This window comes from Artibeus jamaicensis, unplaced genomic scaffold (assembly GCF_021234435.1).
Source record: "Artibeus jamaicensis isolate MK-2021 breed Jamaican fruit bat unplaced genomic scaffold, CSHL_Jam_final contig_65, whole genome shotgun sequence".
NCBI classification, from domain to species: domain Eukaryota; kingdom Metazoa; phylum Chordata; class Mammalia; order Chiroptera; family Phyllostomidae; genus Artibeus; species Artibeus jamaicensis.
In genome coordinates this window covers 1,551,675-1,571,499 of record NW_026521913.1, presented here as the reverse complement: position 1 = coordinate 1,571,499, position 19,825 = coordinate 1,551,675, and the positions used below count along the sequence as shown (strand labels likewise).

General features: G+C 42.4%; 1 protein-coding gene and 1 pseudogene across 6 annotated transcripts in view; one reads left to right on the top strand and one right to left on the bottom strand.

The window, feature by feature from the left end:
• The window catches only part of DZANK1 (double zinc ribbon and ankyrin repeat domains 1), a 145,520-nt gene extending 126,121 nt beyond the window's left edge, over positions 1 to 19,399 (top strand). For 4 of the 6 annotated variants that reach the window (XM_053670961.1, XM_053670962.1, XM_053670959.1 and 1 more), the window contains 2 exons: positions 17,420 to 17,494; positions 18,413 to 19,399. In XM_053670961.1, coding sequence (XP_053526936.1) covers positions 17,420 to 17,494; positions 18,413 to 18,536 — 199 coding nt within the window. In that variant the 3' untranslated portion in view covers positions 18,537 to 19,399. The remainder of the gene's footprint in view (positions 1 to 17,419; positions 17,495 to 18,412) is intronic. The other 2 variants (XM_053670965.1, XM_053670964.1) reach the window with 2 other exon arrangements.
• On the bottom strand, positions 4,078 to 14,944 carry LOC119038528 (lysine--tRNA ligase-like; annotated as a pseudogene).
• Positions 19,400 to 19,825: the final 426 nt, after the last annotated feature.

The window sequence follows — 19,825 nt, the reverse complement described above, 5'->3', positions numbered from 1 at the left end:
TTACCTATAAGTAGTAACTGCTTTTCTCTTGCTGCTTTTAAGATCCCTCTTTATCTTTCACCTTTGGCATTTTAATTATGATGTATCTTGAAGTGGGCCTCTTTGCATCCCTGTTTGGGACACTCTGTGCTTCCTGGATTTGTATGTCTATTTCCTTCACCAAATTATGGAAGTTTCTTTCATTATTTTTTTCAAATAAATTTCCAATTTCTTACAATTTCTCTTTATCTCTGGCATGCCTATGATGCAAATGTTGGACCTCTTAAAGTTGCCCCAGAGACTCCTTATATTATCCTCTTTTTTTAAATTTCTTTTCCTTCTTCTTGTTCTGATTGGTTGTTTTTTGTTTCCTTATCTTTCAAATAGTTGATTTGATACTTGGCTTTATCCACTCTTCTGTTGTTTCCCTGTAAATTGTTCTTTATTTCAATAGTGTATCCTATTTTCTTTTTTATGCTGTTGAGGTTCTCACAAAGTTCCTTGAGCTTCCTTATAAACAGTGTTTTGAACTCTGCATCTGATAGATTGCTTATCACCATTTTGTTTAGCTCTTTTTCTGGAGTTTTGTTCTGTTCTTTCATTTGGGCCATGTTTCTTTGTCTCCTCATTTTGGCAGCTTCCCTGTGTTTGTTTCTATGTATTAGGTAGAGCTGCTGCTTTTACTCCCTGTCTTGGTAGTGTGGCCTAATGTAGTAGGTATCCTGTAGGTTCCAATGACACAGCCTTGCCTATCACCCAAGCTGGGTACTTAAGGTGTGTCCTTTGTGTGAGCTGAGTACACTCGTCTCTTGTAGTTGAGCCTTGGTTGCTTTTGGCATATCAATAGGAGGTATTTACCCAAGCTAGTCAGCTTGAAGGACTGGCTGTGACCACTGACCACCAATCTCCATCCTCCATGGAGTACCATTTGTGCAGGGACAGGGTAGTGGTGCTCCGACAAGGTCTATAGCTGTCTACTTGTTGTACTGGCCCTGGGTTTCCTGGGTAGTGCTGGTCAAGGTCAGCCTCCACCTGTGTTTTGCCCCAGGCACCCTGCCTTAGCTATAAAGCAATCTGAGATGGCTGCTACTTGTGCTGGGCTTAGAGATTCCAGGTAAAGCCAAGCTGTGAATCTAAGTTGGCTGCTGCTAGTGCTGAGCCTGGGGCTCACTGAAGCCAGCTGTTGCTTGTGTGATAAGATTTAGAAAGTTATGGAGCATGAGGCAAGACCAGCCATTCATGTGGAAAAGCACCTTGGGTGGTTCCATAAGTTGGGTAGGGGGATCTTCAAGGTGGGTCAAACAGTATTAGCCAGGTTGATGGAGTCTCAGATATGGCACTAGGTTACCTGCTCCATTGGAATTGGGTTTAGAAAAGGGACAATGGCCTCTGCTCACCTTGATGCCAAATATTTCAGTTTCTCCTTGTGTACCACTTGTGCCTTTCAACCTGCTACCCCAGTACTGGAGCTCAGAGGGAGTGAGTTTGAGTAGGTGAGTCTGTGTGTGGGTTCATTAAAAGGAACTGCTTGGGGCTCCAGAAATTTCTTCCACTGACTCATTCTCCCCTGGTTTTGTGGGGATGTATCTTCCTGGCACCTGAACCTTCGGCTGGGGGTCCTGGTGTGGGTTTGGGGCTCCTTGCTCCCAAGATATTCTTCCCAAATATTTATCTACCCCACATAGGTGTGGAATCAGCCCTTTCTGCATCTTCACCCCTCCTACTGGTTTGGATGGATATGGTTTCTTTAATTCTGTAGTTGTCAGACTACAGAATTCAGCTCAATTTCTGACATTTCTGAGTGATTGTTGTTCTGTATTTTAGTTGTAATTTTGATGTGGTTATGTGCAGAGGTGAGCCATGTCTGCCCATGTTGCCATCTTAACCGGAAGTCAGAATTTCTAATCACTTTTGTTTTTTTGTTTTGAAAAGGAATATGTCTTCAACAAACCCATAATCCTATCTTGTTTCTTACTTTTTCTTTTTTTTTTTAGTTTTTATTTTATTTTATTTTTTTTCCTTGTCTTTTTCTTATTGATTATGATGTTACAGTTGTTCTATTCCCCCTTTATTCCCCTCCACCCTACCCCTCATCCCCACCATTACCCCCCCTTTAGTTTATGTCCATGTGTCTCAAGTCCTTTAGATTCTATATTTCCCATGCTATTCTTGCCCCCCCATCTATTTTCTATCTACTGTCTATGCTACTTATTTTCTGTACCTTCTCCCCCCTTCTCCTCCTCCCACTCCCCTGTTGCTAACCCTCCATGTGGTCTTCATTTCTATGTTTCCACTCCTGATCTAGCTGTCCTTTTAGTTTGCTTTCGTTTTAGGTGTGGTTGTTCATAACTGTGAGTTTGTTGTCCTTTCACTGTTCATGTTTCTTTAACTTCTTTTTTCTTAGATAAGTCCCTTTAACATTTCATATAATAAGGGCTTGGTGATGATGAACTCCTTGAATTTGATCTTATCTGAGAAGCACCTTATCTGTCCTTCCATTTTAAATGAAAGTTTTGCTGGATAGAGCAATCTTGGTTGTAGGTCTTTAGATTTCATGACTTGGAATACCTCTTTCCAGCCCCTTCTTGCCTGTAAGGTCTCTTTTGAGAAATCTGCTGACAGTCTGCTGGGGACTCCTTTGTAGGTGACTGTCCCCTTAGCTCTTGCTGCTTCTAGGATTGTCTCCTTCATTTTAATCTTGGCTAATGTAATGATGATGTGCCTTGGTGTGTTCCTTCTTGGGTCCAACTTCTTTGGGACTCTCTGAGCTTCCTGGATTTCCTGGAAGTCTATTTCCTTTGCCAGATTGGGGAAATTCTCCTTTATTATTTGTTCAAATAAGTTTTCCACTGGTGGCTGTGCCTTTCCCCCTTCTGGTACCCCTATAATTCGGATGTTGGAGCGTTTAAAGATGTCCTGGAGGTTCCTAAGCCTCTCCTCATTTCTTTGAATTCTTGCTTCTTGACTCTTTTCTATTTGGCCATTATTTGCTTTCTTCTGGTCCACTCCATTGATTTGAGTCCCAGTTTCCTTTTCATTGCTATTGGTGTCCTGTGCAATTCCATTCATTTCAATTAGTTTCGCCTTCATATATTTGTCTAATTTGTCTGTATAATCAACCAGTTCTGTGAGGATCCTGATCACCAATGTTTTAAACTGTGCGTCTGTGAGTTTTGCTATTTCTTCATCGCTTAGATTTATTGGCTCTGGGGCTCTGAGATCCTCCTGCGCCATTCTTGGTCTGTTCGGGCCCTTTAAGTGTGAGAAGCGACGCCTTGGATTCCCAGGTCGCTGGGTTGTGACGCTGTATGTGGGGGCGTGGCCAGAGCAGGGAATTGGCGACCCCCTCTGCCGCTTCTCACAGCTGAGTGCGGAGGAGCAGTGCCTTAGGTGGTTCACCTGGGCCGGGCCACTCAGAGTCGCTGGGTTATGACGCTGTATGTGGAGGTGGGGTCAGAGCAGGGAAATGGCGGCGCCCTCCACTGCTGCTTGCCGTGGGGACCTGCCGCCGGGTCCAACCGCCCACTCCCTCACCTGTCCACCCACGCACAAATGCGCGACCTCAGTCAACACACAGCCCCGGGCCCAGCTGTCTCCCCCGCGGTCGCTTGCCTGGTCGCTCGCTGGGTCGCTCACTAGGTCTGACCCTGCGCCTGGATTCCGCGGGCCTGAGTGTGTCTGGCCAAGTCCTCCTGTGCAACCCCGCTCCGCCAGCCACTGGTTTCACCCCTTACCGGTCAGGCTGAAGAATTTGTTGTTAACGGACTTCCGAAAAGTTCAATTTTCCGTGTTCTGGCTGTGTTTTCTGTTGCTAATATTTAGTTTTCTCTAATCTTGGTTGTGTGAGAAGGCACGGCACATCCACCTATGCCTCCATCTTGGCGGAAGTCCTTACTTTTTCTTTACTTTTTTATTTTTAGAGATGAATGCTTTATTTGGTAACAAGGAATAAAAGAGGAATTCTTAATTCCTTTTCTCTCACTGGTGACTGAATTGCAATCGTCAAGTGGATACCAAATACAAGAATTCCCTTGCAGTCCTTGATCTTTTGCAGAAGTGCGAAGGTGCTTGAGTTATGTGACTTGCAATTATTATTTTCTAGACAGAAGTGCCAGCTGTTGTGCTTTACAATATATTAGCAGTTGCTACATTTTCTGTCTTCTCTTCAGGTTTCATGGCAGGAAGCAGAAGTACTTCCTTGATGTTATGGAGTCTGTGAGAAACATGGTGACTTGGTCAATGCCCATGCCCCAGCCAGCTGTGGGGGGTAGACTGTATTCCAGAGCAGTGTAGAAATTTTTGTCTATGAACATGGCTTTGTCATCACCAGAGGCCTTGGCCTTGGCCTGTTCTTAGAAAAGTTGTTGCTGCCTTGGGGTCATTCAGCTCAGTGTAGGCATTGCATATTTCCTTCTTCACAACAAAAAGCTTAAAGTACTCAGTCAGACCCTTTTTAGAGTGGTGCCATTTTACCAAAGGGATCATTACTTGTTGGTGATCACAGATAAATGTAGGATTGATGCATGTCACTTCCAGGAACTCCCAAACAAGCTTACCAAGGAGCCTGGCTGTGGTCCAGCGTGGAGGGCATTCAACATCTGTTGCCACAGATATCAAACAATTTGCAAGTTTCTTCATTTTCAAAGAAGTTGGTTTCTGTTGGCTTTACCCAAGGGCTTTCTCAAGCTCTTCTACCCTGCTGATTTTCCAGCAGGGTAGGGTGAGGTCAATCTCATAGGCTTGGCCCTCTGGGCCATCTGAACAGTAGGTGACCTTGTAACCACCTGTAATGTGCTTTACTATTCCTGAAATCATCTCCATGATTTCTATGAGATCATGATAGTCCTTTTAGGCCATGTAAAACTCACAGGTGGTAAACTCAGGATTGTGAATCATATCGGTTCCTTCATTCCGGGACTGGCATCCAATTTCATAAACCCAGTCAATTCCACCAACCACCCACATCTTATGGTAGAGTTCTAGAGCAATTCTCATATATAAATTCAGGTCCAGCTCATTGTGGAAGGTGATTGAAGGCTTGGCTACAGCTCCCCCTGGGATGATGATCATCATGGGAGTTTTAGTGTCTAGGAATCCCAACTCATCCACTAAACTGATTATATATGTGATAATCTTTGAGCGGATGATGAATTTCTGCCTCACAAATTCATTCAGAATCAAGTCTAAGTGTGGCGGACTCCCACCAGCAGAGTCTGCCAGACAACGAGAATGAATGCACAGGTGACAACAATCCTGTGGAGAAAAAGGGAACGGCATGGCTACTGTCTCAAGGGGAGAGTGTCAATGGATGCCTCAGCCACTCTCTCAAGGGGAGAGTGCCCTGACCCTTGCCTAGCCAGGCTTTTATTGTTTTTCCTCAGGTCTTACATCAGAGAAAGATTTATTACTTACCTGTTACATAGATTATTGTCTGCATTTTAGGTACAATCAAGGAAATGAAAATAACATGCAGAGGGGAATGGCAATGAGCTGATTAGCTCTGTCCTTGGGAAAATTCACACAAGCTTTGGATATTACCTTGAAGATAGACAATCCACATTTGTTGTTTTAGATCAGGGTGATGGAGTTTTAGCAAGAGCAAGCCATAACAATCTGTATGCATTTTCTAGGCCTGATTCCCATGGGAAAATTTGGTTTGAAGGTCTGGCTCCTGCCCACCACTTTGCTTGTATAGGTTTTCCACACAGAGCTGAGTCACATTTGCCAGATTAAAACAAACCAGTCCCCTACAATTGCCCCCTTTTTTTTTCTTTTTGTTAAGGCTATTGTGGTGACACATCCCACAAGACTTGCTACTTGCTGGTCTCTTTTGCAACCTTGGGCAAATAAGTTGTAAATGCATTGTAATATACGAAGCATCATTAAAATCAGTAAACAACCAGTGGCTCCAGTGACCCACAGTCTTAGGTTGAGTCCATCAAACCAGTGTTTTGGGTTTAACAAGCCAAGGTTATCATTAAGAGTTTGAAGAATCTCCTGCTTAGTTAAGTGTTGAATGACCTGCAACTGTGGGTGTAACTCTAGCTGCAATTTATTGATTTGTGCCTTTAAATTAGTAGAAAAAGCTCCTCTTAGGTGATGTTGAATATCACTCCAGGAATATTTGCTGGAGTTCCATTGTAGTGGGGTAACACACAGTTTGGAGAAACCAGGATCACATGTCAGCCGTTAATGGGTCACTAGCATGTCCTGGAGTTCACTGATTCAGTTGAGGGCTGATTCTACTGCAGAAAGCCGAGTCAGGATTTCTTGATCAATCTGAGCCTGTTGAAGCATTTCTAAAGTAGAGTTGGTTAAGAGAACATCAACAGTATGAGCAGTTTGAACTGACCCAATGAGGGCAGCGGTTGCCATGGCTGCAGTATCTGCAACAACTATAGAAGAGACAATAAATTGCAGTTAAAGTGCCAACAAACTGTCAGACTCTTAAACAGGCCAGCGCACTGTTAAGTGCTGTTATGCCATGGGGATCTTCCCATTCTCTGATTACATTAACTGGCACCCATATTTGAATTTGTCTTCTAACTATATAAACTGTAGTGAGACTTAACTGAGTAATATTGAGATGAGTAAGACAGCTGGCATATATAGAGCCTGCAGGGACAGGCAAAGAATAAATTTTTGCTGATTCGTTATAAAAGACTTGAGCTATCCCTGGAATTGCCAAAAACAAGTAAGAGTGAGAGGTACAAACTGTGACCCAATCTTGTTTTAGAGGACCATCCTGGTAGAAGCTGTTAAAAATTTTTTTACATAGGTGTTTTCTAGCAATAAAATGCAAGCCCATTTTCCATGAATTGTAATGCCATTGGCTAGTGCGGTTGGGAGAAACAATTCTGATAATAGGTGCCCTGGTACCAGGCCCCTCTCATCATATATTAGTATATGGGATTTGAGGCAGAGCCAAAACTATTGTTGAGCCAAGCTTAGCCAGTACTTTCCAATTAGCTCCCCAGTTTTCCACTACAAAAGGACTTTTGGGGAGATAAGCAATAATAGCATTTGGTCCTCTGCACAAAGACCAAGAGACTGAGTCTTTGTGGCTTTTGTCTAAAGTACAAGGTGGAACTGAAGGGGGATTGAGAGTATGATATATCCCTCCTGGGTACATAGACCAATTGCGGTTACCATAGAGAGCTGATAGTAGTTACTGTACTGCTCCTTATTTGGAGCATAGAATTTTTCTCTTATAGGTAAGCACAAAGTATCAGTAAGAACAGAAAAACAAACTGGTGAGTATTCAGCAACATAAATATCTCTTATACTGACATCCAGTGCTTATTTTCTTCTAATGGGCCATCAGGGGGCATCCATACTCCTCCAGTCCACTGAGCATCGTTAATGGAAAAGGGAGGTTCAATATTCTACCAAGTACGCAACTTAAATACTGGTGGGTCAGTAATGTCAGCCCAATAAATATGAGAGGAATTACTTTCAGTAGTTAGGCTCTGCCTCCCTAGGCAGAGTATAATGACAATTAAAAGCAAAGCTTTAGCTGAATTGGCTGACAACACTGTTAAGTAAGCAATAAACCTATTTTCTGGGGTGTCTTCCACCTTAGTTTCAACAAGAATTTTCTTAACTTGAGTATTAAGAATCTTAATGTCCCCCCATGTGGTGGGGACACGTCTGAAAGGAACATTATGAAGCATTGAAAGATTATTACTCTCTACTGGAGGCATCTAAGCCTTGGCCCCCATTATTGAGGTGGTCTGCATCCCCCTTTGTTGGAGAATCCAAACCCATGTGTGATGTCTTGGGTATCTGTTCCTTCTGGTTGTTCAGTATCAGCTGGGCCATCTGGTCTGTCAGTATATCAGTTTTCATATCTAGGTGGTGGAGCTTGATGTTAGTTTTGTTCATGATAAGGCTTCACTCTTTTAGCTGGAAGCCAGACAGGACCTGTAGGGATGGAAACACATGCATGCCTTCTTCCCCATGTTAAGAGGTCTACAGGACCCTGCCAAGTACCATCTCCCAGTGGATCTCTGTATAGAACTTGAGGATAAGATGACTTTGTTTCTTTTTTCTGAAAATGTTTCTCAATTGGAGTACAGAGTGATTCATCACAGTTTAGAAAATTATAGGTAAACATAGCTAACATAATCAGATTTTGGGGGGTAGACTCCTGACTCCTCCATTTTTGTTTTTTAAAAAGATTTTTAAAGGTATGATGTGCCCATTCAACAATTGCCTGACTGGTTGGATTATAACGTATTCCTGTTTTATGTTGGATATTCCAACGCTGAAGGAAGGCTTGAGTAGAATGGGCAAGATATCCTGGGCCATTATCTGTTTTAATTTGCTGAGGCTGTCTTAAATGACTAAAGGCTTCAAGCCAATGGGCTTGTATATTTTTAGCAGAGTCTCCTGTTAAAGCAGATGCATGTAGGGCACCAGAATAAGTATCAATAGAAATATGAATAAATTTGAATTTTCCAAAGGGAGTGTAATGAGTGACATCTGTTTGCCAAATCATTTGAGAACTTAGTCCTCGAGGGTTAACTCCCATGGATGGAGTTAAGCCTTAGTAAGGGCTTGACAGTCAGGGCATTCTTTAATAATTTGCTTAGCTTGAGAATGGGGAATATCAAATTGTCTTTGAAGTGCCTGATTGTTTGAATGAAAAAACTGGTGAGAAGCTACTGCTTATTGAAAAACAGTGAAGACGCTAAGGCATCTGCCTTATTGTTAACATCCACTAAGGGGCCAGGCAGGCCTGAATGAGATTGAATATGAGTAGAAGGGGGGTGTTCTCACTTGTCACAGAGAGACTGTAAAGTCAGAAATCAGTTAAGCAGATTTGATTCAATTGAAGTTTTAATTGATGCCTGATCTAAATGTTGACTAGTATAGACACTATATCCAGAGTCACAAACTATATTTAAAGCTTCTTTAGGACATTGCTGCAGGGCCATAATTGCAGCAAAAAGTTCAGCCCTTTGAGTAGAGAAATGTCCTGAGGATACAAAGTTTTTCCAGCTATTGCCTTCTTTCCAGGCAACAGCAGCCCATCTGGTTTTTCCGGGCCCATCAAGAAATACAGTTTTTGCTAGTCTTATCTAAAGGAATGGAATGTTTTGAAGCAGTGTGTCTTAGGGTAAATTAATTTTTAGTCCTCCCACAGAGTCAGCTATGGCACATTGAAATTCTAAAGACTGAGTTGTGAGTTGCTGTAAATAAACCTGAGTTAAGGGAATATGAATAAAGTCAGGATCATATCCAAGTACTGCTGTGTTCACTCATGTCCTTTTATTATGAGATGGCACAATGCAGTTATATAGGTGGTAATGATGCGTCGTGGCTGATGAGACAGAAAAAGCCACTCTATCATAGTTAAATGAGGTGCCAGTTGTTCTGTAATTCCTATTGGAGTACCCAAGGTTGGAAGGCGGAAAAACCGGACAGGGAGTTGCAGATTAATTCTGGCTAATTGTTGTCGTTGATTATGTTGATTTATTATAGTTAACTCTTGCAGGGCCTCAGAAGACAATCCCCTAGGGGAATTGAGATCTGTGTCTCCTTTAAGGGTATTAAATAAATGAGTTAACTGCTGAGTGGGTGTTCCAAGGCTGGGCCACACCCAATTAATTGTTCCTAAAAGATGTTGGAGGTGATTAAGAGTTAAATCTTCAGGTGGACTAATTTGAAGGACTTGAAGTCAAAGTGTCCTGTTAAAAAGGATACAACCTAAATATTTCCAAGTCTCTGAATGCTGGATTTTCTCTGAAGCAATTATCAGTCCAGCAGAGGCTACAGAGTTTTTAAGAAAGGAAGTCGTTTTTGCTAGAATATTTTGTGAAGGAGCTGCAATTAAAATATTATCCATATAATGATAGATAATTGAATCAGGGAATTGATCCCTTACTGGCTGAATTGCTGTTTGAACACAATGCTGGCAAATAGTTGGACTATTAAGCATTCCCTGAGGCAAAAACTTTCCATTGAAATCACTGTAAAGGCTGAGAATTATTGATGACCGGAAGAGAAAATGCAAACTGCTCTGTATCCTTTTCTGCTAAAAGAATTGTGAAGAAACAGTCTTTTAAATTGATGATTAAAAACGACCAATCTCTAGGAATACAAGCTGGACTAGGGGGCCCATAGGCTGGAGGGATTCATTAATTTTCCCTAGGTCATGAATAAGCCTCCATTTGCCAGACTTCTTTGGTATAACAAAAATAGGTGTGTTCTATGGGCTGTTCGAGGGTTCAATATGACCTGCTTCTAGTTGTTGTTTGACTAAAAAGTGGGTCTGTTTAAGTCGCTCTCCTTTAAGTGGCCACTGATCAACCCATACCAGTGTGTTAGAGAGCAAAGTAAGTGGTGGGGGACTTATAAGAGCAGTGGCCACTAGAGAAAATGCAGCAGAGATTTATATCCCCCGCTGACTGAGGAGATCACATCCCCAGCTATTAAAGGGCATAGGTAAAATATGGTCGAATTCTTCCGACCTGTCCCTCTGGCCCATAACATCTAAGAGACCATACACTGAGTTGAGGTTGAGAAATTCCTCCAACACCTGTAACAGCCTTTTCACTGTCTGTTAAAGGCCATTCAGGAGGCCAAAACTGATTTGAGATAACAGAGATATTGGCTCCTGTATCTATGAGACCATGAAAAGTTTTAATCTTTATTTTTACTTGTAAGATTGGCTTATCTAGCTCAATGGATTCTGTCCAGAAAACTGATTGTCTATACTGCCCAAGCCTCCCTCTCCCCTCACTGCATTCTGAGTCTCTGAGATTACGTAGGGGAGGAGGAGCAGCTGGGCAGTTGAGTCTGAGCAGGAATAATATGATAGTCAGATGCTTTGAGCATGATTTTAATTTCTCCTTTATAATCTGAGTCAACAACTCCTGGTTGAATAAAGATGCCTTCAGTAGTAATGCTGGATCTTTCTAAAATTAGACCTCCTGTTCCCGGGGGTAGAGGTCCCCAAACACTAGTGGGAGCTACAAATATTTGATCCTGTTCCTTTAAGAAAAGTTCATCAGTGGTGACCAAGTCCAGCCCTGCACTTCCGCAGGTGGCTGCACGAAGGTCAGAAACTGTGCGTTTCCTCGAATTCCCTGATATTGGTTGTTGTTCTGAAAGCTCCATTTGGGGGTGGGGGTGCTGGAGCGGGCGCCCCCCGGAAGTTTCCCTGAATCTGTTGGTTATTTTTGTCAAACTCGGAGCAACATTCCCTTGCCCAATGCCTGCCTCTGCCACAGTGGAGACAATCCTTGGGGGGAAAGTTTGTAATCACCTTTTCCCCTTTTCTGTGCAGACAAACAGTCCTTGAGCAGGTGACCAGGATTTCCACAATTATTTTGAGATCTCCCTCAATTGCAGCTGTTAAGAGAGAGGCCTTATAGTGCTGTGTGCCAACATCTTGGCAAGCCTTGATAAATTCACTGATGTCCTTGGTGGTAGTTCGCAGGGGTCCAATAATGGCCCTGTAGTCCTTGTTAGCATTTTCATAAGGTAGCTGCCACAAAAGAGCTTTAGCTGCTCTGTTGTTATCTATTTGCCTATCAATAGCTTTTTGGAGGCAGTCAATAAAGTCAATATATGCCTCCATAACACCCTGATGGATATTGGCAAAAGAAGAAATTTCCCTGCCCTGAGCATCAGGTACAACTAACTCTCATGGCCCTGAGAGCAATTCGAGCACTCTGATCAAAAGCATGAGGTTCAAGCCTAGCTTGACTCACAGCAGTAACAAAATCATCAGACCCAAGCAGCATAGGGAGGGTGACAGGATTATTTATTCATGCATTCTCAGCAGCTTGGATGTTGGCCCTATGAGAGTATTCTGAATACCAAACAGTATATTGAGCCTGGGTCAAAACAGTCTTGGCAAGAGCAATCCAGTCACAAGGTGCCATTTTACAACCGTCAGTAATGGCTTGAAATAGCCCATTAGTAGTAGGAGACTGAAGTCCATTTTTCTTTAATACTCTTTTTTAAAATCCCTATAAAGAGAAAAGGGAAGGGGCTCATGGACATTCCTTTGACCCTTGACTATAATGAGAAAAGGCCAAAAGGGTATCTAAACTACCTGCTTCCGCTGCCTGCCGAAGGCATTGTCTCAGAACCCCAATAGGGTATCTGTCTGAATATTTTGGCTTTCTTGGTGGTGACTGATCTTGTGGGGAAGAAGGCTCCCAGAATTGAGATAAGGAGAGGCTACTCTCAGACAGGTTCTCTGGTGGGGCTATAGGTAGAACTTTCGTAGCCTGTTCTGCTGCATCATATACAACTTCCTCATCTGAACTAGGTTCCATACTCTCCTCTATAACCAGCTCCTTTTTCTTAGTCCATATAGGCATGAGGGCAGTCTTGACTTGTCTCCAAGTTAATAAGTTCTGAACTTTAGTAGGAAAATCCACTATTCTGCAAAGCCTTTATTTTGTTACCTGCTTTTTCCCAAACCCTAATATCTAAGGTTCCCTTATCAGAAAAAAGCAGGGTAATATTCTTTTATAGTTTGTAAAAGCTGTGTAAGATGTTGTTTTACCTCACATCCTGATCCTCAGAGAAGTTACTGCAACACACGCAGGTAGACTTCTTGCTGTTTAGACAGGTTAGAGCCCATTCTTGTTGTTAAAAGGTTTCTTTTTTACTTTCGATTTCTGCCCTTTCAGACTCTGCTGCCCATACTAAACCCTAGCTAATTAGCTATTGGGGAGTATAGTGTAGTGGGTCCAGAATGTACTGTTGGTGAAAACCGTCAGGGAGGGCTGCCTGGTATGCAGGGTACCCTAACCCCGCTTATGGGTTTCAGGTTTTTCCCACATGTCTAAGACTGTGAGGAGGTGCTCAAAGGACCAGGTGACCAACCTTTATATCACGCTCCCTGACTGAGCCGAGAGTTAAATTACTGTGATTGGAATTCCCTATGAGGCCCCTGAACATCTCAGAGATTGACCCCAGACACCTCTGAAAGGCCCCTACTCATGTAGGAAGGCTTGAGATCTCAAGCTGGAGGGAGGAATGCCCCTTACTTTCAGTGCTCCAACAAGAAGCTGAGACACCCACAAACAACCTTGTTAACTAACTCTGAGTTCTCAAAGAAAACTTTGAAGTCCATTTAAAACTGAAACACTCACTATCTGCTTTTCTGTTCACAGGCAGGCAGAGGGAAAAGGCAGAATCAAAAAGGCTGCAAAAAGCAGCTTTTAAAGAAAGAATGTGGAGAGGCACTTGTAAAAAAAAAAAAGGCTAATTGAAAGGAAAATTCATTGCTCTCTCTCCCAACCCTAAAACCTGATTGGGGATTGTGCCACGGGGATGAGCTTGTGAATGTTTTTACAGTGTGCCTCTCATTGCATGGGCATTTGCTTGCAGTTGGCAGGAAACCTAGTGTTCTTTCCTGGCCCACGTCCAGCTCATCCTGTCATGGGTAGCTTTGCTGCAGTAAGCACCCTTATGGATCTTAAATGCTTGACCCATGCCCATGGGATACGGCAATTGCCAGAGAGAGAGAATAAGGCTTCTGCTTACTAAAGAGAGTGGGGTCGCAAGAGAGGGCAACCTTGAAAAGATACCCTTTTCCCCTAATATACAACACACCCTACACCCTCTGAAAGGCACTTGGGGTCTTTGGCCCTTACCTGGGCTGTTGTGCTAGTTCCACCCATGTTGGTGTGTTGACCACAATGACAGCTGGTAGCCTTTGGGTCCCTGGGCACCAGATGAGGCAGACTCTGGCCAGCAGAGCCTGCCTGTTGTGGCTAATGATGAGAATTAATGTATATGTGTCAACAATCCTGTGAAGAAAAAGGGAACGGCATGGCTACTCTCTCAAGGAGAGAGTGTCAATGGATGCCTCGGTCACTATCTCAAGGGGAGAGTGCCCTGACCCTTGCCTAGCCAGGCTTTTATTGTTTTTCCTCAGGTCTTACATCAGAGAAAGATTTATTACCTGTTACATAGATTATTGTCTGCATTTTAGGTACAATTAAGGAAATGAAAATAACATGCAGAGGGGAATGGCAATGAGCTGATTAGCTCTGTCCTTGGGAAAATTCATACAGGCTTTGGATATTACCTTGAAGATAGACGATACACATTTGTTGTTTTAGACCAGGGTGATGGAGTTTTAGCAAGAGCAAGCCATAGCAATCTGTGTGCATTTTCTAGGCTTGGTTGCCATGGGAAAACTCGGTTTCAAGGTCTGGCTCCTGCCCACCACTTTGCTTGTATAGGTTTTCCACACAGAGCTGAGTCACATTTGCCAGATTAAAACAAACTGGTTCTCTACATCCAAGTATCTCTGATGATATCTTTGGTCTTTGAGGCTAAAGTGAAGATGAGGTAGTATATGCAAGCAAGGAAACAGCAGTGTGATCTCATAGGGAATGATGCTCAACTCACACTTCTTGGTTTTCCCAGGATTCCCCTGAACCCCAATTATGTCTCCCCAACACAGTTTGTTATTGATATGAATAAATTCTTCTTCTGATTTATAACTCCTGGAATTGACCATGACTTGCAACTTGATCCCCTCTCCTTGAAGGTCATAGGAGATGAGCTTTCCCCCAGATGCTCTTTTGGTATGGATCCTATCTGCCACCTTTAAGGTAATGTCATTCAGGTGGTCCTCAGGCTACAGGTGACTGTATTCTTGGATGAAGTGAGTCAGCGAGAAATCTATATGGAACTTGTGTGGGTATGGGTTTTCCATATTGACCTGTAGTTGGTGGATGGCTTGGCTGAGGATCTTGCAGTGTTGGTTTGGGTCCAGGCCCTCCTCCTTGGCACCTGCATCATTGTCAGTGGTATGGTTGGTGGCAGCAGCATTGGCCTGGCTTAGTTGTTTCTTGCTGAGCTCCTTCTTCATGTCCTCCTTCTCCACTATTTTCTTTACAGCATTCAGGTGTCTCTTTAGCTCATTTTTGCTCAGTTTTTCCTTGCCACCATCCACGTTCATTTCAGGCCCATGCGCTGTAGCCATATATCTGGGGAACCTGAACTGAAAGTGTTTCTTACTTTTTCAATGCTGTTCTTCTTAGAGACATTTTTCTTAGAGTATACTTCTGATTCAGGTTTTGCCTGATAGCTTTCCAGCCCTGCTGCACAGTGGACATTATATGATTCCTTTTTAATTGGAATCCACCTGAAGTTATTGTTCACATTTTCCTCTTTCTGGGTTTTGACCCTTGCCAGGATAAAATGTGGCCTCAGGTAACTTCTTCAGAAAGAGTGTGAGCCCTGGCTGGTGTAGCTCAGTGGATTGAGCACGGGCCTTCGAACCAGACAATCGAGGTTCGATTCCCAGTCAGGGCACATGCCTGGGTTGCAGACCAGTTCCCTGCAGGCCAATTCCCAGCAGGGGACACATGAAAGGCAACCATACATTGATGTTTCTCTCCCTCTCTCCTTCCCTTCCCCTCTAAAGATAAATAAATAAAATTTTTAAAAAAAGAGTGTGTAGAAATAACTTTCTGAGCCCCTGAATGCCCTAAAAATGACTTTTAAAAAATTTACTCTTGCTTAATATTTGACTAATATTAATTTCTGAGTTCAAAATAAAATTTCTTCAAGTCTTAGAAAGTCTTGCTGCCTTGATTTCTAGCATCCCACATAACCTATGACAATTCTACAGTAAATTCTTGTTCATTTGTGACTTATTTGTTCTTCTGGAAGCATTTATCTTGATGTTTGGAAATTTCACAAGGGGATTTTTTTATGTGCTGTTTTTCATTCACCCAGTTGGTCCTTTAATCTGAAAAGTCATGTCTTTCTTCAGATCAAACGAAGTTTCTTCTATTACCTCTTCGATATTTTCACCTCTCCATTTTTAAAATTCTCTCTTTCTGAGCCTCCTATTAGTTTGATGTGAGCCTATTGGATTGATACCCTATATCTTTCTTTTTTATTTTTTTCATCTCCCCTTTTCTGTTTTAAGAGATTTTCTTAAAACAATCATATCTTTACTTTCTAAGAGCTACTTTTTGTTCTGATTATTTCTTCTCCATAACCACATGTTCTTTGATATTATCTTCAATCCTTTTCAGGATACTGGTTATGATTTCTTCTTTTAAAAAATTTCTTATGTTTTCATGTCTTGGTTTTTCTCAGATGTTTGCCATCCTTTGTTGTTTATCCATGTTTAGAATCGGGAATGGGCTGGATGAGTGGGAATTCTGTGTACATGGGTGGAGCTTGTCAACTGGGGAGTTTTGAGGGGTAGAAAAAGCTGCTCTCTGGCTGGGACAAGTGGAATACTTCCCTCTGGACATGGCAGTTGCTGACCTGATTCTCACCAAAGACTCCATTTATCTTGTTCAGAGAAGAGGCCACCGTATATTTCTTCTCCATTGGGATAAATTTATGGCTGCAGGTACATCTGCTGGTACAAGGGATGGAGGTGGTATCAGGGAAATAGCAGGTCTTGGAGAATGCAAAATACATTTGCTCATCTCGTTTCTACTCCAGTCATGATTCCCATGTACCATCTTCCTGCCATCTTGGATCAGGAGGCTTTCATGAGTTCTAGAATACAGGTACCACCCAATCCTTCATTTCAGCTATCTATTGCTCCCTCTCTGGGCACCTTCCAGGCAAGGATGAGAGACAGTCTTGCCTTCAGTAAAGTATGTTCTGTCTGACCTGTAGTACTTCCTCTGTGGATTCTAAGATTGGGGTTTACTATCATATCATACCACCCCAACTAGCTGAAGCCAAAGTCATTTTCCCTAAATAAGAATAGGAGCCTCTTATTGCTTCTCGCCCTTTTGGCTAAGATCAAGTGAAGAATAGGAGCCTCAGCCCTAAAATGTTATTATCCTATGGTCAATGCCCAAGAGGACCAAGCCACTATTGAGACTATGTCTAGTATGTTCCATAAACTGTGGAAAGTTACCAAAATAGTTTTATTAGTATTTGTTAAATCACCTACAAACCAGATCCTTGTGGGGTTTCTCACTTTTAAAAGATAAATGTGTTTTGCCCTGTCCTGTGTGGCTCAATTGATTGGAACATTGTCCCATAACCAAAGGGTTGGGGGTTTCATTCCCAGTCATGCACATAGCTAGGTTGCAGTTCAGTCCCTGATCCAGACACACACAATCGTCAGTCCAGGTGCTTATGATCCCTGGTACGCAAGTGTACAGAAGGCAACCAATCAATGTTTCTCTCTTATTGATGTTTTGCTCTCTCCTTTCCTCTCTCTCTAAAAAGCAATGGAAACTGTCTTTGGGTGAGGATTAAAAAATAAGTAAATGTGTTCATAGGTGTTTCACTTTGTACCTAATATCACGGCTTAGCCACCATCACAGTATTTCTCCAAGGGAAGTAGCCGTGAGGGGTGACAGAAGAGATTATCCTAATTTGTTAAGTAGGTCAGTGGGTGAAACAAAGGCATCTTTGGTCATGTGCTCCCTTTCCAGTTCCTTTAGCCAGCATAATTTTTTTTTTTCCCAAATAGCCTCCAAAATACAGCTCTTCATGAAGCAGCTCTGCTTGGCCTGGCAGGAAGGAAGTGCATTGCTGCTTTACTGGGGTATGTTCCCTGGCCCCTGGGGAGACTTGGAGGGCCCTAGTGATTCCCACTGCTTACCTGGGGTGATTTCAGAGGGCCCTGGTGCCTGAATATATGATTCATCCTGTGAATGGGGGCCATTGTCTCACCATGGCTTCCAGGCAGTCTGAGCTATTCTTTCTTTATTTTACTTTTTAAGTATATTTTTATGATTATGCTATTACCGTTGTCCCATTTTTTCTCCCCTTTATTCCCCTATGCTGTGCACCTCTCCTTCCACCAGCATTCCCCCCCAACTTACTGCATGTCCATGAGATGTACATATAAGTTTTTTGACTTCTCCATTTCCTACATATTCTTAACCTCTCCTATTTTGTACCTACCATTTATGCTTCTTATTCCCTGTACCTTTTCCCCCATTTCCTCCCTGCCCCTCCTGCTGCTAACCCTCCCTGTGATCCTATGATTCTGTTCCTGTTTTAGTTGTTTGCTTAGTTGTTTTTGTTTTTGTTTTTAGCTTCAGTGTTGATAGTTGTGAGTTTGTTATTATTTTACTGTTCGTAATTTTGATCTTCTTTTTCTTAGATAAGTCCCTTTAACATTTCATATAATAAGGGCTTGGTGATGATGAACTCCTTTAACTTTACGCATAATGAAAATGTTGCCCTCCTTAAACGTAGTTGGTCATAGGACTTTGATGCAATGGTGCCCAATGGCCAGGATTAGCAATTGAACATTTGAAATCAGAAAGCCCCTCAAATGTCTCAGTCTTTTGAGAGCCACCCTTAAGAACAGGGGTCCTGGTGACCTCTTGGGGACAGATTTGGGAAGGTGGGGCCAGGAGGCTCCCAAACTGGCCTCTGTGTCTGGGAAAAGCCAGGCCTTCAGGTCCAAGTGCCCATGTTCTTCAGTTCACCCCCCATTCTCTTCTCTTCCCAGATGCAATGCAAGTATCCAAAAGAAGAATACTAGTGGCCAAACAGCCCATGACCTGGCTCTGACAATTGGGGATGACCTCATCACCTCACTCTTTGCTGCTAAGCTCCACCTGGATGACTGTTAGACCCTACAGGCTCTGTGAGGCTTCACTTAAAGAGACCATCCAGCTTTGGCTGTTCTTTGTTTCTTTCTGAAATGTGTATTTGAGGTTTGGGAATTGAAGTTAAGAGGAACTCAAGTTTTCTAAAAATTATGTGACATTGTAAGCCACCAATACCACAAGGGCATTTTTTAATGTGCCCTGGATGGTCATGAATTTAATGTATGTTTTATTGCTGCTTATTTTAGAATTTTCTTTTAAATTTGTTTTTCAATAGATAACAATTGCATGTAATTCAAAGCTAAAAAGTATGAAGTATTATGTTGTAAAAAATCTGCTTCTTATCCCTGCCCCACAGCTACCCATTTCCCCTGCCCCTCCTCAGAGGCAGCCAATTATACCAGTATCATGTATATCTTTCCAGAAATAGTATAAATTTATATAAGCACATGCATATAATATATGCATATGCAGCCCTCACTGGTGTAGCTCGGTAGATTGAGTGTGGGCTACAAACCAAAGGGTCGCCAGTTCAATTCCCAGTCAGAGCACATGCCTGCATTGTGGGCCAGGTCCCCAGTTGGGGACATATGAGGGGAAACCACACATTATGTTTCTCTTCCTCTCTCCTTTCCTTCCCCTCTAAATAAATAAATAAACATATGCATATGCACATGTGTAGAATATACATAAATATAAGTATAGATAACATGCACATATATTCTTTCCCCTCTTTTAAGACAAATAGTAACAAAGTACATACTGTTCCATCTTGTTCTTTGCATAATATATCTTGTAGGTGGTTCCAAATTAGAACAGAAAGGTTGAGTTTATTTAAAAATGTCTTCTTATGGTGAACTCATCAATATTACTATTGTTATGTTTTGTAATTTGGTGACAAATAAGCTTTGAATAAACTACTTGTAAGAATGTGTAACTTTTACTTATTTCTTTTTTCAGAATCTTGTTCCAGTCTTTGGGTGATCTAACTGATTCTGTTAATGTATATAACTAGAATTTTCATTAATTTAAAATAACTTAGTACAGTAAATAACAGACTTTGTTAAGTGGTTGCTGTCATCACTACCTGCACTTTATTTCCCATGAATGGCTGAATGTCTGTAGAGAGGACAGGCACCGTCTTTGGAATCCAAGCTCTCAGTGGAGTGTGGCGGTGTTGGCCCTGAGTTCTGCTGGTCACACCCTTGGCAGTCTTTGTTGGGATGCTGCAAGGGTAACCTGTGACTGGAAAGACCCATGGAGTGTGATCGTCTTGTTTGGTGTCTGGGGGTGGTGGAGGAAGAAGAGGAGGT